Source organism: Balearica regulorum, chromosome 6 (genome assembly GCF_011004875.1).
Source record: "Balearica regulorum gibbericeps isolate bBalReg1 chromosome 6, bBalReg1.pri, whole genome shotgun sequence".
NCBI lineage: Eukaryota > Metazoa > Chordata > Aves > Gruiformes > Gruidae > Balearica > Balearica regulorum.
In genome coordinates, this window is record NC_046189.1 from 26952466 (window position 1) to 26966255 (window position 13790).

General features: G+C 37.6%; 1 protein-coding gene across 2 annotated transcripts in view; it reads right to left on the reverse strand.

Moving 5' to 3' along the window:
- Positions 1–5908: 5908 nt before the first annotated feature.
- XRCC5 (X-ray repair cross complementing 5) overlaps positions 5909–13790 on the reverse strand; it is a 52916-nt gene continuing 45034 nt past the window's right edge. The window contains exons 19-21 of one of the 2 annotated variants that reach the window (XM_075756979.1): positions 12717–12784; positions 7844–7915; positions 5909–7045 (exon numbers count right to left, since the gene is read on the reverse strand). In XM_075756979.1, coding sequence (XP_075613094.1) covers positions 7031–7045; positions 7844–7915; positions 12717–12784 — 155 coding nt within the window. In that variant the 3' untranslated portion in view covers positions 5909–7030. The remainder of the gene's footprint in view (positions 7046–7843; positions 7916–12716; positions 12785–13790) is intronic. The other variant, XM_075756978.1, reaches the window with a different exon arrangement.

Here is a 13790-nt window from a genome sequence, read left to right on the forward strand (position 1 = left end):
ACATATTGTCTTGCTGGTCTAACCCTATTCTTTCTACATTGATTTTGTCACTGCTGCCTGAAGGGAACTCTGTGACTATTTGCATTTTTAAATAGGTCAGTGTGTGTGTGTCTGGGAGAACAGTAAGTAAATGTTCATTATGTAAAACAGCCCATTCTTTCTGGATTGTGAAAGAGATATAGGAAGGCTGTTCTTTCCAATAATAAATGTTAAAACCACATCTGCTTCCTCTTTTTGCTTTTCAAAGTCATTAAATGAAATAACCAGTTGTCCATTTCTCCAGAATACCTCGGTCTTTGTCTGTTTAATGTCTGCCTCTCATGTTCCTGCTGCCTGTGAAACACTTAATGGAATTCCTGTTGCTCCACTTCTCCTCAAGACTAACGATCATGTTCTCCTCATGACCCAGGGAGCATCATAACAACTTGCTTTTTGTCCTCATTTACTCACCGCCCCCCCAAATCTTTTGCCATAAAACTTTTGCACTTACATATCCTCTCTATATGAAGTCTCATCCAACCAAAGTCCCTCAAAAGTCTTTCAGCTGCCTTCTCTGTGAGATACCATGAGTAAACCACCTTCCCCAATTGCAAAGGGAGGATAATCAAGAGGCAGAGAGATTGAGTAAGTGGCCCCAAATGAGTATTCAGCAGAGCTAGGAATAAAACCCTACTGCTGCTGTCCTCCACTAGTGAACCAGAAGATTAGCTCTCTTACTTTCTTATGAAATAAGACAATGAAAAATTTTTAATGAAGCTACGGGGGACACAGCGTGTTTCTCTGACTCTAACTTACAGGTTGATTTAGTGTTAGTACATCACTCAGAGATTCCACCTGTTACAGAGCATACCTCATCTAGAGTACTTTTATCTCCCACAAAGCCTGACCACCAGATCTCACAAAGTTTTGAGTCATCCCTTTTGATAGAGCCACAGATCCCTTACAAACAACATGCAATGAACCCAACCAGCTGTGGTACATATGGTCCATGTAAGTGCAGGTATCCTCAAGTTTTCCTTTTTTGCCAGCAATTACTATGGACAGAAACCTTCCCTATCTCTGACCCTTCAAGACCTTTCTGCAGTAACTGCACACTTCTAAACATAATGCCTGCAAAGCACAACCCGTACCGGAGAAACAATGGCTTAATATGCTACAGAACACACGGATAGTTCTGGTACTTCAAGTGGTAGAACATAAGCCAGAAGGAAGTTTATTGAACATATGCAATTTCTGTATCACCAAAACCACTTTCCTCCCCAAGCCCCATTGTCTCCTTTACTCCTTTTCCTTAGGGAGAATAATATACTGGTTGGCTGATGTTATCTTTGATAAATTAAGTGAATCAGCAAGTTTAGCTTCTACAAGATAATCAGAATGTTAGTCAAAGGTAGGAGTCAGACAATATACAAATTTGTACACTACCCAGCACAGTTTTGTGAAAGGTGGATCAATATTACTTATGCTAAGTTCTTTCTAGAGAGCATACAGCCTTCTAAACCTTGGGACCAAACTGAAACATGGCAATACGATGGCTGATAACTGCTGAAAGTTCACAAGGAGTACTAGAAGACTATATTCCAAGTTACTAAACAAAGAAGGTCACGTTGTTTCTCATCTCACTTTTGCCCAGCCATACCAAGTGACACTCCCTGAACATTCAAGAAGGCTGTGGGCTAGAAGATGAAATTCACATGGGATTCATGCACAGTGGTAAGGGACCACAAGGAAAAGCTGTTGGACAACTCTCTTACCCATTCAAATCAGGGCTTTCCGTGCTGGCCTGCTTGGGATCAAAGAAAAAAACCTCCTCTTTTTCCCCTCTCCTTTTTAGTAAGTAAAGGGTCCCTAAGCATTCTGATAGAGCCGCTATAACTCTTGTGAAAAGCCAACATGGTGAGGGGCCATATACTATTCCTTCACATTGCAGAGATACTTCACTCTGTGGGGAGAAAATATTTGTCATTTGACTACTTGCATTAGCAGGCTGGAGAAGGAATTCTCATACATCCAAGCCATATAAAACTCCAACAATCAGGTACCACAGCTATTTTACCTTACTTTACCTACCATTTTGTCTGATCCACCAGCTTCGGGCAAAAATATATGCACCACAGTTGGTCTCCTCAGGGACTTGTGTTCCCTTTATGTATTGTCTGAGACAGCAGATAGAAAATGTTTCTAGTTATACCCTGTACTGGAGGCATTTCTGTTTTCTGTTAATATCTTGAAAGCTGCAAGATTCACTCCCTTCTGGAGGAAAAGGAAATGACAGTTATTACTGCCCATTATTGCACATCAAAATAGGAAAAAAGGATGAGACAGGGTTGAAACTCAGTAAAAGTAAGGAAGAAAAAAAAATCCTTTGGTTTGATACATTGAAAGCAACATTAAATACATTTCTACGGTCAACTTAGCAATTCCATCACAAACTTCCCAAACTCTCACAGGAGTCCCTACAGCTGACTTGGTGCATACAGAGGAGTCCTAAGAATTAGCACATCAGTAAATATATGTATAACCAATTTGAAGTACTTTTTAATGCTGTGAAATAATTCATGATTTGGTAACAGCAAAAAGTACTATGAGTACCCTTAGGCTGCTCGTAAAAGAGGTGCTTTTGATGGTTGATAGCTGAGAATTGTACTGGTGAGGCACCAGAAGGAACAGGATTCATTTCACTGTGCCTTAGTCACGCTGGCTTCACAAAGTTATTGGGAAGAAGCAGCAGATTAACTTCTGTCCAACTTAAATCACTGAAGTACAGTAAGTATGCGCAAGGAGAAAGTCGGATGAGCGACAAGCCTATTTTAAGGCACTCTTAGCTCACAGATGCATTAAAATTACATCAGGTCTGCAAAAACTAGAGGAAGGGACAGGTTTTCTAGTTCTTGTTTAGTTCTTTCATAAATGCAAGTACTATTCCAAAACAGTAAATGGGTGAGTGGGGGAATAGAGGGGGACACTAATCTTTCCACTTATTAAAACTTGCATGGAAAAATACAGTCAAACTTTAAGCTAAGACATGTTCAAATGTTTTCCAAGTAATTTTCTTGTACAGTAAAGAGTATCTCTGCATATATGCCAAATTTTTATGCAGAGTTCAATGTGGTTTTTCATCCTGTGGGAAAGGTAAGAGAAGTTAAAAATCACAGCCTTTTTTTTATGTATCTATTTGAGTTCATATTTGATTATGACAGTCTTACAAAATAAAACTTCACCTATTGTGGTTTCTTTTCCTTAGTATGTGGTAATCTATTCCTCAGGTTCAATACCCCAGCCCAACTGAGATGACAAGGGAACTCCTCCCATACCTTCTATCGTGAGTGGCCAGCAACCTCAGCCTAAGAGCAGGATCTGCTATGCCAAGCAATGTGCAACTGCAGAATATAAAGATGGGCTCTGTCTGCAAAATTCACAGCCTAAATAACTTCTCCAGTCTTCCACAGATGACTGTGGACTTCCTTCCTCATTTTCTAATTCCAAAGACCCTGCCCCAACAGCACACAGACAATTCTGCCAAACCCCAAGTATCAGGAAAGTTAGCAAGCAGAAAATCTACCCTGGCAGCTAAGAGAAGGCAATGCAGCAGAACAGATCTACTTGCATTAGTAGTGTTTTGATGGTACGTGTCATACTTTTATACCACATTGTAAGGACAGAGATGGAGCCTTGCTTCCAGAACTCTACAAACAGGTTGACACCATACTGTTGACCTGACAATTCATTTCAAGCCAATCTAGTATCACACAAATCACAAGTCTTCAACTATGTAACATTTGGAAGTTATTTTCCACTATTGTGACATTTTCACAACTGTCCAAGAGCACAAATTGGGTTTCTGAATACAAAAATGAATGAGACAATACTTGAGAACTGTGTTAAAGAGTCTGCAGACCCCACTACTCGGTGACAGAGCAAGCCACTTCATTAGCAGAACTGACACATCCTGGACGCTTACAGATTCCTGGTGCGTTGTTACTGGAATAGCCTCATTCTCCTCTATGGCTCCCACAACCAGTATTTTGTCCTTTCTGTGGAGTATTCACACTACAGCCCCAGCTCCCTCCCATATTAATTATGCTTCCTAAATAAGACTTCTGCTGGAGATACACCCACTAGTTGCCTCGGTATGTTTCTAATGTCCCAAAGTACTAAATTTAGCGCTTCTGGCCACTTCAAGCCAGTTTGTTTACAGGTTTAATACCTACTGGTATTTAATACCTACTGGTATAATACCTCTCGGATACTTTCCACCTCCCAAAGTCCACGCTGCAAAATATTTTTTCTAGTGCACATTCCTCTTCTAATTGAGGACGAGAAGAAAGAAGAGGACCTGCAGACTAGGCAACACATGATATTGCTGATGTGACATGCTGATTGGCCTGCTGGCTGGTATTCTCAGCTGCCAGGGCAGCCAAAGAGGGGAAAAAAGGCTGAACTCTTCATTCCTTTCCTTTTCATCTCTTCCCAGCATCAAGTTTCATAAAAGTGTTTTAAAACATAACGCTGAAATCACTGCCCCTCCATCAAAGCTGACTGATACTGCCCAATGAGTTAAAGAGACATCAGTAGATTAAGAGAAAGACACAGACAATTGTAAGCTTTCATCTCTCAGCAAACAAGGCTAACCATACCATCCCATACTATCAGCACCCAAAGAGCTTTCCAGATAGGCATTCCTTCCAGGGTACAAAGAAAATAAATCAGTAACATATAACAAAATCACAACCATTTTTTTTCCTTTTTTTTTTTAGGCACATTAATAATTTCTCCAGCTATGAAGTACAGGACAGGGGGTGTTCTGCTGTTTGCAACAAAAAAATCTGCATGGCATCTCCTGCATGCTTGCTTTTGAAGTGGATGACTAATGAGGCTCTATTGCTCCTGAAGACTGGCCAGTATTGCAATTCAGAATGAGTAACCTCAATGTAATCAGTGAATAACAAAGACTTTGTAACTGAAAATGTGAGCTTAGACTAAGTGAAAGATCTCTTCCAGTCATTTAATAAGAACCCGAAAGCTGGCCCTTTGCCAAAGAACAAGTGTAAAAATCAGGTTGCCATCTGGTAGACCCTCAGGAAGACGTATCACAAGCTTCTGATGACCAATACCCACAAAGCTGGGCAGAATGAAAGACACTTTGCTTGCCTTCTAAGAATTTGCTTTCATTTATTTTAATTAGGACTCAACTTCCCATTCCCCTCTTCAGTACTAGCAACTCAGTTACCATACTGAACCTAAATGTGCTGTACAGGTAACAAGATCTATGAAATAATACTCCATAAACTAAATGTTCATTGCTTGACAGAAGCAATACTGTCTAAAACTGTGGTCAACTGATTAAAAAGAAACAGAAAGCCCTAATCCTTATTTTGATTTGCAAAGTAATTCTATATACTGTCTGGTCTTGACCAAGACTTATCATCATATGCCCAGAAAAGGGGTTTTTGATAGTCTCTCTTAGGTACTGCATAGGTAGTTAATCACCGGACTGTAGCAAACATAGCTCTGAAGAAGACAAAAGCAAAATTTTAAATATTTTATTAATCATACAAATTAATAAAATGTAAAAACAAACCCCAGCCATTGTTATACTCTATAAACTGGCCTTAAAAGACATTCAAAACAATGGATAGACCAAATATTTATTATTTACAATTTAGAAAAATATCTTCTAGTGACACAAATGCTCTAAAGGTCTGGAAAGATCACCTACTCCCTGCCATCTGCAATTGAGAAACACTTGCAAAGTCTGCATGAACTCGATCAGGATAGCATGTAAGAGAGGAGAGAGCAGGTCGCTGTGTAGGGAGGTAGGAGCAAAAAGCAACTGCTGTTTCCCACGCAGGAGCTGTTGTTCAGTATAAAGTGCAGATATTCCAAAATATTTTTTGGCTACAGCTCATTTTTTTTCTTTTTTTATGATCTTAATACCATTTTGCACAGTATGCTTATAAATTTGCAATAATGAAAGAACAGCTTTTAAAGGAATGAATCTGGTTGTAACAAACATCTGTGAAAGTGTCATTAGTGTCTCTCTAGATCTGTAATCGAATTTGAGTATCTCTAAGCTGTATTGGACTACTTTGGATTGCTCTGTGTAGACAGTACTCCATTTTGGTTACCAATGTTAACTATTACTAGTTATCTATCACAGGTGTCAGTGTAGAGCTTTCACGGATTCTTCTGCTCTGTGCTAGCAGTTATCTGCAGTGTATGAAATGGGGATAAAACTGATTCATTCATCCTTTTAGCACCAGGGATATCTACAGTAACTGCACTAGTTAAAAGTCCAAAAAACAAAACAGGAAAATCTCTAACAGAAAGAGACAGAGACTGTTGAGCTGCTGCTGAGCTGACAGGATAGAGAACCTGTAGTACAGATATGACCATGATTTGGGTACAGTGTGCCAACACCAGCACACTTGGCTTTGCTGTGTGCTTTAGATTCCGTTGTGTATTTAAAACTATTACTCTGTGGCTCCCTGGCCTAGAATTTTTTCCTATAAGTATTTGTGGGTTTGGTTTTTTCCTCTTTTTTTTTTTTTAAACAGGAATAAAGCATGAAAATAGAGACTTTTTCCCTTGTGTAACAATAATGCTATGGAGTTACCTCCACTGAAGATTCAGCATTACCTGGTAACCTCACTGTGACATTTCTATCTTCCTTCCCAGGTAACAAGAATTTCAGGCGCCAGCGCAGATTCTCATTAAATTTAGTAGTGTTTAGCTGAAAGCAAAACCAAGGATAAGCTAGATTCAGTGTACTAAAGAAAAAAAAAAAAGAAAGAAATGCCTTAATGGTATCATTACTTCACAAATACTTCAGATTATTTCAATCATTTGTTCTAGTTTTGAAAAGTCAGATGACATTTATATCAACTGGAAATGTCTTTGGGACTTCTGCTTTCATTTGAGAAAATAAAGATGGATATACTGTCTTCTCAATAGCATCTTGTTTTGTGCCCCATCTCACAGGGAGATCTCTTCCAAAACTTGGCTTGTACAGTCACTACATATCGCCCAGTCACATCATGTCCAGCTGCAAATAGAAGAAACAGATTTGGAAGACGCAGCATTGAATTCAAGTTATTTCTTATGTGTGTTTAGTGCTTAGAAAACAAAATAAATTCAGAAATCCTTATCATGTAACATAAATGGACTGCACAGAACTTAGTATTAAGCTGCTATAAAGTACAAAAACAAACCTAAAACTCTCACCTTCACATAATTATATGTGCAATTTATAGATTTAAAAAAGTACATTCCAAAAGTAGGAATCTGACTGCTATTGAAGCTTCTTTAAAACTGTCTACACTATCAGCTTAAGCCCTGGAGATAGATTTGTAATGACTCAGCCTGTAAAAAATGGCTAAAACATTTATTAAAAAACCTCTTGAAATCTTTGAATTTCAGCAATCCTATATAGAGAAGGTTAATTGAGAGGATTAAAACATCTTTTAAAAAATGATTTTCAGTTTTCAACCCACATAAATAGCTGTTCTAGATCTACAAGTTTTGTTAAATGCTATTATAGTAAATTACAACAATCTGCTATCAAATGAGCAGCCTCACAGGCTCTTTTGAAACACTCTAGAAGACATGTTTAACTTATGTAAACAGCCATGTTACTATATAACATAATATTTGCCATCATGAAATTACACACCTGGTTATGTTTTACAATAGCAAATAAGTAATTTCACATGGCTCCTTTCTGACTCAATTCCTTAGCTGTTTTCTAAGCCATGCACTCTAATCTACGCTTTTAGGAAGCACTCACTGCACCTTTCAGTTACTGTTTAATTCTAATGCCACATCATTTCTGCACAGTACTCACCAAATCATCAACATCACCACCTTCATCTGTGGGAGGCAGAGTTTCATTTTTCTTTTCCTTCGGAGCCAAGAACTGAAAATACAAATGTATTTATATGATACTGACAAAATTCAGACCCTTAATATTAAATTAACAGAATATCTCCTTTGTATATCAAAACGAATCCATCTGTAATTAAAAATTATGAAGTCTGCTCTGGTTTCCACCCTCCAAAAACATCTTAAAGTATAGCAAATTTCATAAGACTTGCTTTTAAAGGATTTTATGGTGAAGTGTGTTGAATAACAGATGAAAGGACATGGTTCTTCAGACAACATATGGTTAAGCTGTACAACACCCTGTAATAAGGATGCTGCAAATATTAGTCCCTAGTCTCACAAGGAGATGGGGAAAGTTCATAGAAAAGAAATTCTTTGAAGTCTACTAACTCCACAGAAACAAATCTCAAGCACAGGAAGTACTTGAGATATCAGTGACTGGAGCCTGGGACTGTACACTTTTTTTCTACCCATCTGTTACCGCCCACTGTCAAACATGGGATTCTGGGCCAGATGGAAATTTTGTCCATTACAGTATGGCCATGTTTATGTTCTTAAAAAAGAAAATTTTAAAAGTAATATTGTGTGTAGCTAAAGGGCAGCAAACCACCCCCCATTGATATGAATACATACATAAGCTGACCAATGGCTTGTTTAGCAAAGTTCTTAAGTACAACATTCTAGTTCTGTGTGGAACTTAGAAGTTTCCCATTTAATTCAATTACATTTAACAAATGAACAAAGACATGAATTTAAAAAAAAATAAATCCTCAAACACGCAAGATGGTTAGAATGCCAGTCTTTAAAAATAGAAAATGCATTATGGAAAATGCATTATGTAAAATGCTATTGCCGTAGCTGCTGATACAACTCACCATATGCCCTTCACTTAAAGCATGGCATTCACAAACAGAAGATAAAGGTAAGTTGCTCAGATACTGTAACAACTGAAATCAAACAGAAAGACAATATCCGGAGTACAACCACCTCTGAATTATTTTTCTCTTAGGCTAACATAGTGAGGAAAAAATAATTTAGCTAGAATGGTAGAAAAAAAACCAAAACCAAATATTTGACTCTTACTTAAAATGTATGCAATTATCTACAAGTTTTAGTTACTGTCTCTTTAGCAATATCCTTACTACAACATCATAAATTTTCTTTTCCTTATTAAAATGCCCCAGAACAAGTATACAGAGCCAGGAACAATGCTGCCCCAGTTAAAAAGATGACTGTGAAAGCTGGGGAGGAAGAAAAGCCACATTCCATGACTTTGAGTTCCATCATCCTTAATTCGGAACCAACTTTGTTATAACTCTAGATGATGACAGAGAACAGCTAGTTTGAAAAAACCCACTATAAATAGTAGCTATAAATACCTGTGTAGAGTTTAGGTAACTCTTTTGTGCAAACAGCTGGCTCCTGAAAGCAAGCTACTGTAACAAGCAACTATAACAGCCACGGAGGTTGTGTAAAAGGCCACAGGATCCCTATCAGAGCACTACTAATCTTTGAGACAATATACTTGTACTGTAAAAAGCTTAAATGCTATTTTACATAAATAAAATGTTCTGATCCTTCTCTAGAGTGATAGTGACAGCTTTAGACAAGGGGTAAAACACTGACAAGTTACTACTGCATCCCATTTGTGGAAGAGTACCAGATATATTCACTAGGATGAAAAGCAAATACACCAAGGACAGAGAACGTAGACCACCTCTGCCTTGCTGTCTCACTATGCAAAGGTCCGACCTTTCCTACATCCTAAACAGCAACATCCACGAGGAATGTAGAAAGCTCAATCCACAGACACTACTCATATTTTAACAGATGGACTTCAACTTATCATATAGACTTTACAGCTGCAAAAAAATAAGAAGGTGACAGGGCCAGAAAGAATTAGAATTTCAAGATGCTGTATGTCTGTTTATTTTTTTTGCTGGAAAAGTTCTCAATCTAGCAGTAATATAAAGCACATCCAATGAAACTAAAAGCTAATGACACTGTCAGTTCTGAAAGGATTTTTGCGCCCGATCAAATTTCATTTTACACAGTTAATTAAGAGTCAAATGGAAATGGTGTTTCTGAAAGTAGCACATTTTTCAGAGTTTTCAAAATTAGCTTTCCCACACTAAATTAGGTAAAGAAAGCTAAAACCTTAAAAAACCAACCCCATATAATGAAAATTTGCAATAAATTGAAACTTGAAGTTTCCACCAAATGCTGAACATCCAACATTGGATTTTTTCCCAAAACCTGTTTTACATTTATGCAAAAGCAAATTACATATAATAGATGTACTGAAATCCATTATCTTCCCCAAAGCAACCAGAAAAAACACTTGACATCTCTGCTCTTTTAACCTATCATCCTTGTGTTCTAAAAAGAGTATCTCTACTATTACAGGAAAAAAAAAACACAAACAACCCTACCTAAAACCATTTTTCTCAGTGACAGGAAAATATGCATGGATAACCTAGCTCAATCAAAAAGAAATTTTTTACATGTTACATTACTCTCTAATAAGCGGCCTTGTAAATCTTCCTTTCTCCTTCAAACAGCAACCCTATAAACCTGAAATCTTCTATTTCCTGAAAGCAGTCCTGAAACTGCTATCAGTGATCTGCACATGAGAGGAGGTTTTTGTGTCACATAGGACCACACTGACAGCCTTGAACCTACATGCTTGCATGTGACCTGTTACAGAGGTGAAGAAAACCTGCATTTTACTCTATTGTGTGGTATTTTAAAAGAATCAATATAACCCTTTAGTGAAGGGTATCACCTTCAATATAGAAAACAAATGATTCATTTTTGCAACCTACTATAGACCTAGGAAAATGCTGGCTTTGTATTACACAGGAAACCTGTGGCAGGGTTTAACTGGACCAAAGAGGACAAGATTTTATAGTAGCCTCAACCTCAAGATAAAATTTTCTATCCCTTCAGATCTTACTCCCAAGAATATGCAGTCTTCCAATTTCTTAAGTCATACAAACTCTCAACATATAATGGCAAATCAGGGTTCTGGTTTTGGATCCGTAGAGTGTGTGGGGAGATGGTTACCTAGTGAATAACTGGGACTGCCAACTGCCTAGTTAGCAAAGAGATGCAACCTATTTATTCTGAAAGTCAAGGTAACTGCCATGTTAGAGAACTGTTGCAGAGCTGATTTCATGCAATCTCTCTTATTCTCCTATTTTAAAGGGAAGTTATGGCTGTTGTAGGACCTTCAATCAATCACAGAAGAATTTCCTGTAATGCAACACCTGGCTGACTGTAGGACGACATTAAACCAGAAAAGTTATTTTGAAGTCAGCCTACAAATGCTTTGCTCCAGCTTAGCCTTGCAGCTGTAAATCTAGTTCTTGGTACTCTATAATTTGTGCTGCATTCTTATGCAGGCACAGTATTTTTCAGCTACCACAAGCTCACAGTTAAGACAACAGTATGCCGTAAGGTCTTTGTAGCTAGCAGAGATTTCCTTAAGGAATAGCGACTATTTCACACAGCATTAGCACATTTTGAGCATCAATGGTAGTTTCAGACTAGAAAGTGAAGTTCTCAGGAAAAATATTGTCTTAAGAAATTTCCAAGTAAATTCATTGCATTTGGAATATATAAAAAACCCCCTGATACTCTTTAATAACACCACTGGGGAAAAAAGTTGCTCTATACAATTATGTGTAGGTCCTTCATGTCTAGAAAAAACATAATATTCTGTCATTTGTACTCTGTACATGTGCTTAGCTTTCTGGATTCTTAGTTAGTTTTTCATTTTCATGATATTTCTGTGCCTTCTTCACCTTGAGGTAAATTGTTACAGATGAAAAAAGCAGTTTCTAAAATACAACCTTTTACACGCTCATTAATTCAATCACGGAGAACTTAATTCTACCTCCTTCTGGTTATTGCTAATGTAAGGCCTGGAAGTTGCAGAAATCAATGTGGCATCTTTTAGAAAAGCTGCTTCTCTGCAACGTACTTAGTGATTTTAGCCACAGGTTTACCTTGAAGGGTCTGCAATATAAGGTTCTTTTTTCTCCTAAACTATTTAAAATCATGGCTAGCAGCCTGATACAAGAATGTCCTTACCCTTTCCACACAAATCCAATTTTTGACAGCAACTCTAAATTCTGCTTTCTTTCAAACAGAAGACACCATTCTCCCTGTTAGAAATTGACTCCTTTGTAACTGTGACATCCTTATTCATCACTGCAGTTACTGAAGTGTTATACTTCGGTAGATAGAATACCTGCAAATACTCTAAGACTTTTGTTTTCAAAAGGATCTAATATGATCACCATTAATAAAATCAGCATCATCTACGATGTCAATCAATCCACAAGAGCTGCGTAAAGTGGAAAACACCGATACTGTCGCATACATGGTGAAAACTAGCCATAACAACTTTATATTGCTAGAATTCATAACACCTCTAGACAAAAAAGTCCTGATTTTTGAACTTGTACGATAACAATGAGATCAGGGTTCTTTCTATGAAGTTCAAATAGTGATCTTGCATAGATAAATAGCCTATTTCTGTTCCACTACACTGAGTTTCTAAAGTTCCTACTCTTTGTAGAGGATATTTTTAGATAATGATGTCAATACTCGCTACTTCCTAAAGACTAATTAAAGCAAAATGCTGTGGTACATACTAGGAATTATTTTTGCTCTGAACTGGGGCAATTTCAGTTGTATCGCAAAAGGACACTCTTCTTCCTTCATATGGATCCTATTTCATTCACCTAAAGATTTATTCACATAAGAAAGAATCTTCTGTTCCATAGCATGGGCTCTATACAAATAGATGCTCATTAAAAAAAGTATACCTTTTCAGCCTCTTCACTAGTCACCGCACTTCCCTCTGCTTCATCTTTAGTGATCAAAGAAATTCTGTCTAAAAAAAAAATAAAAAATCATTAGAACATTTCCCAAAAATGCATTTAACGTTAGAAATGAAAAAAGTCTTCCAAATTCCAATTTCTGAATGTGTCATCATCACCAGCAAAAATAAAAAAATATTGCTCAAAGGAAAATGTGACTTGCATAAGTGAGTCAACTATGATATAAAAATAAATTAATGAGCATATTCATAAGCTTGTAGAAGTATCCATTTAGGAAACCGCTAATATTATGACAATCAAACTAATGAGACACTGGAATCTTAGATCACAGATGAAATGCTGAAAAATCTATCAGAAATTACACTTTTAGTCATTCACATCATGCTCTTAAGTCCTTAATAGCCTTAGAAAAATGAACTCCTAACATACAAACACTTGTACTGGGATTACCTAGGGTCTGACTACCAAAGTGCTGGTCCTGTCCCCACTTTGCTCCTCGGTTGTGCCAGCAAAACCATCCTGTGCAGTGACCCCAAAAAACCCCTACAAACCACCTCAGTTACTTTTTACCTCAATAGTTTTTCCAGTCTAGCTCATCACTTGGCTACATACATGCTTGTGCCTGAATAAAGCAGCTGTGGGTGCAAGAGCAAAGAACAGTAGATTCTTAAAGGTTTCAGCAGCAGCACAAGTGTAACGCCACCTTAACGTGCCCAAAGCACCACATGGCAAGGTTTCATCAGACAACTGAACTTGTCAAACAGATCTGCCTTGCTCCTGAGCCACTATTAACTCATTAATTCACATCCATCCTCTTTTGGTGACCACAGTCACTTATGACAAAGCCCAATGCATGCCACATTTAGCAGAAAAGAGGGGATGGGTCATGTGGCAAGAGGCAGGGAAAAGAGGACTTCTGCTTTTGGTAGCAGCAAGTGAAAAGCAATTTCAGCTACCTAATGAGAGCCATTAGATTATGCATAAAGCATCATGATTTTATCCTCTTCTCACAAGAAGATAATCTATTTTGTATGAAAATATCATTGTTTGTATTTGTAT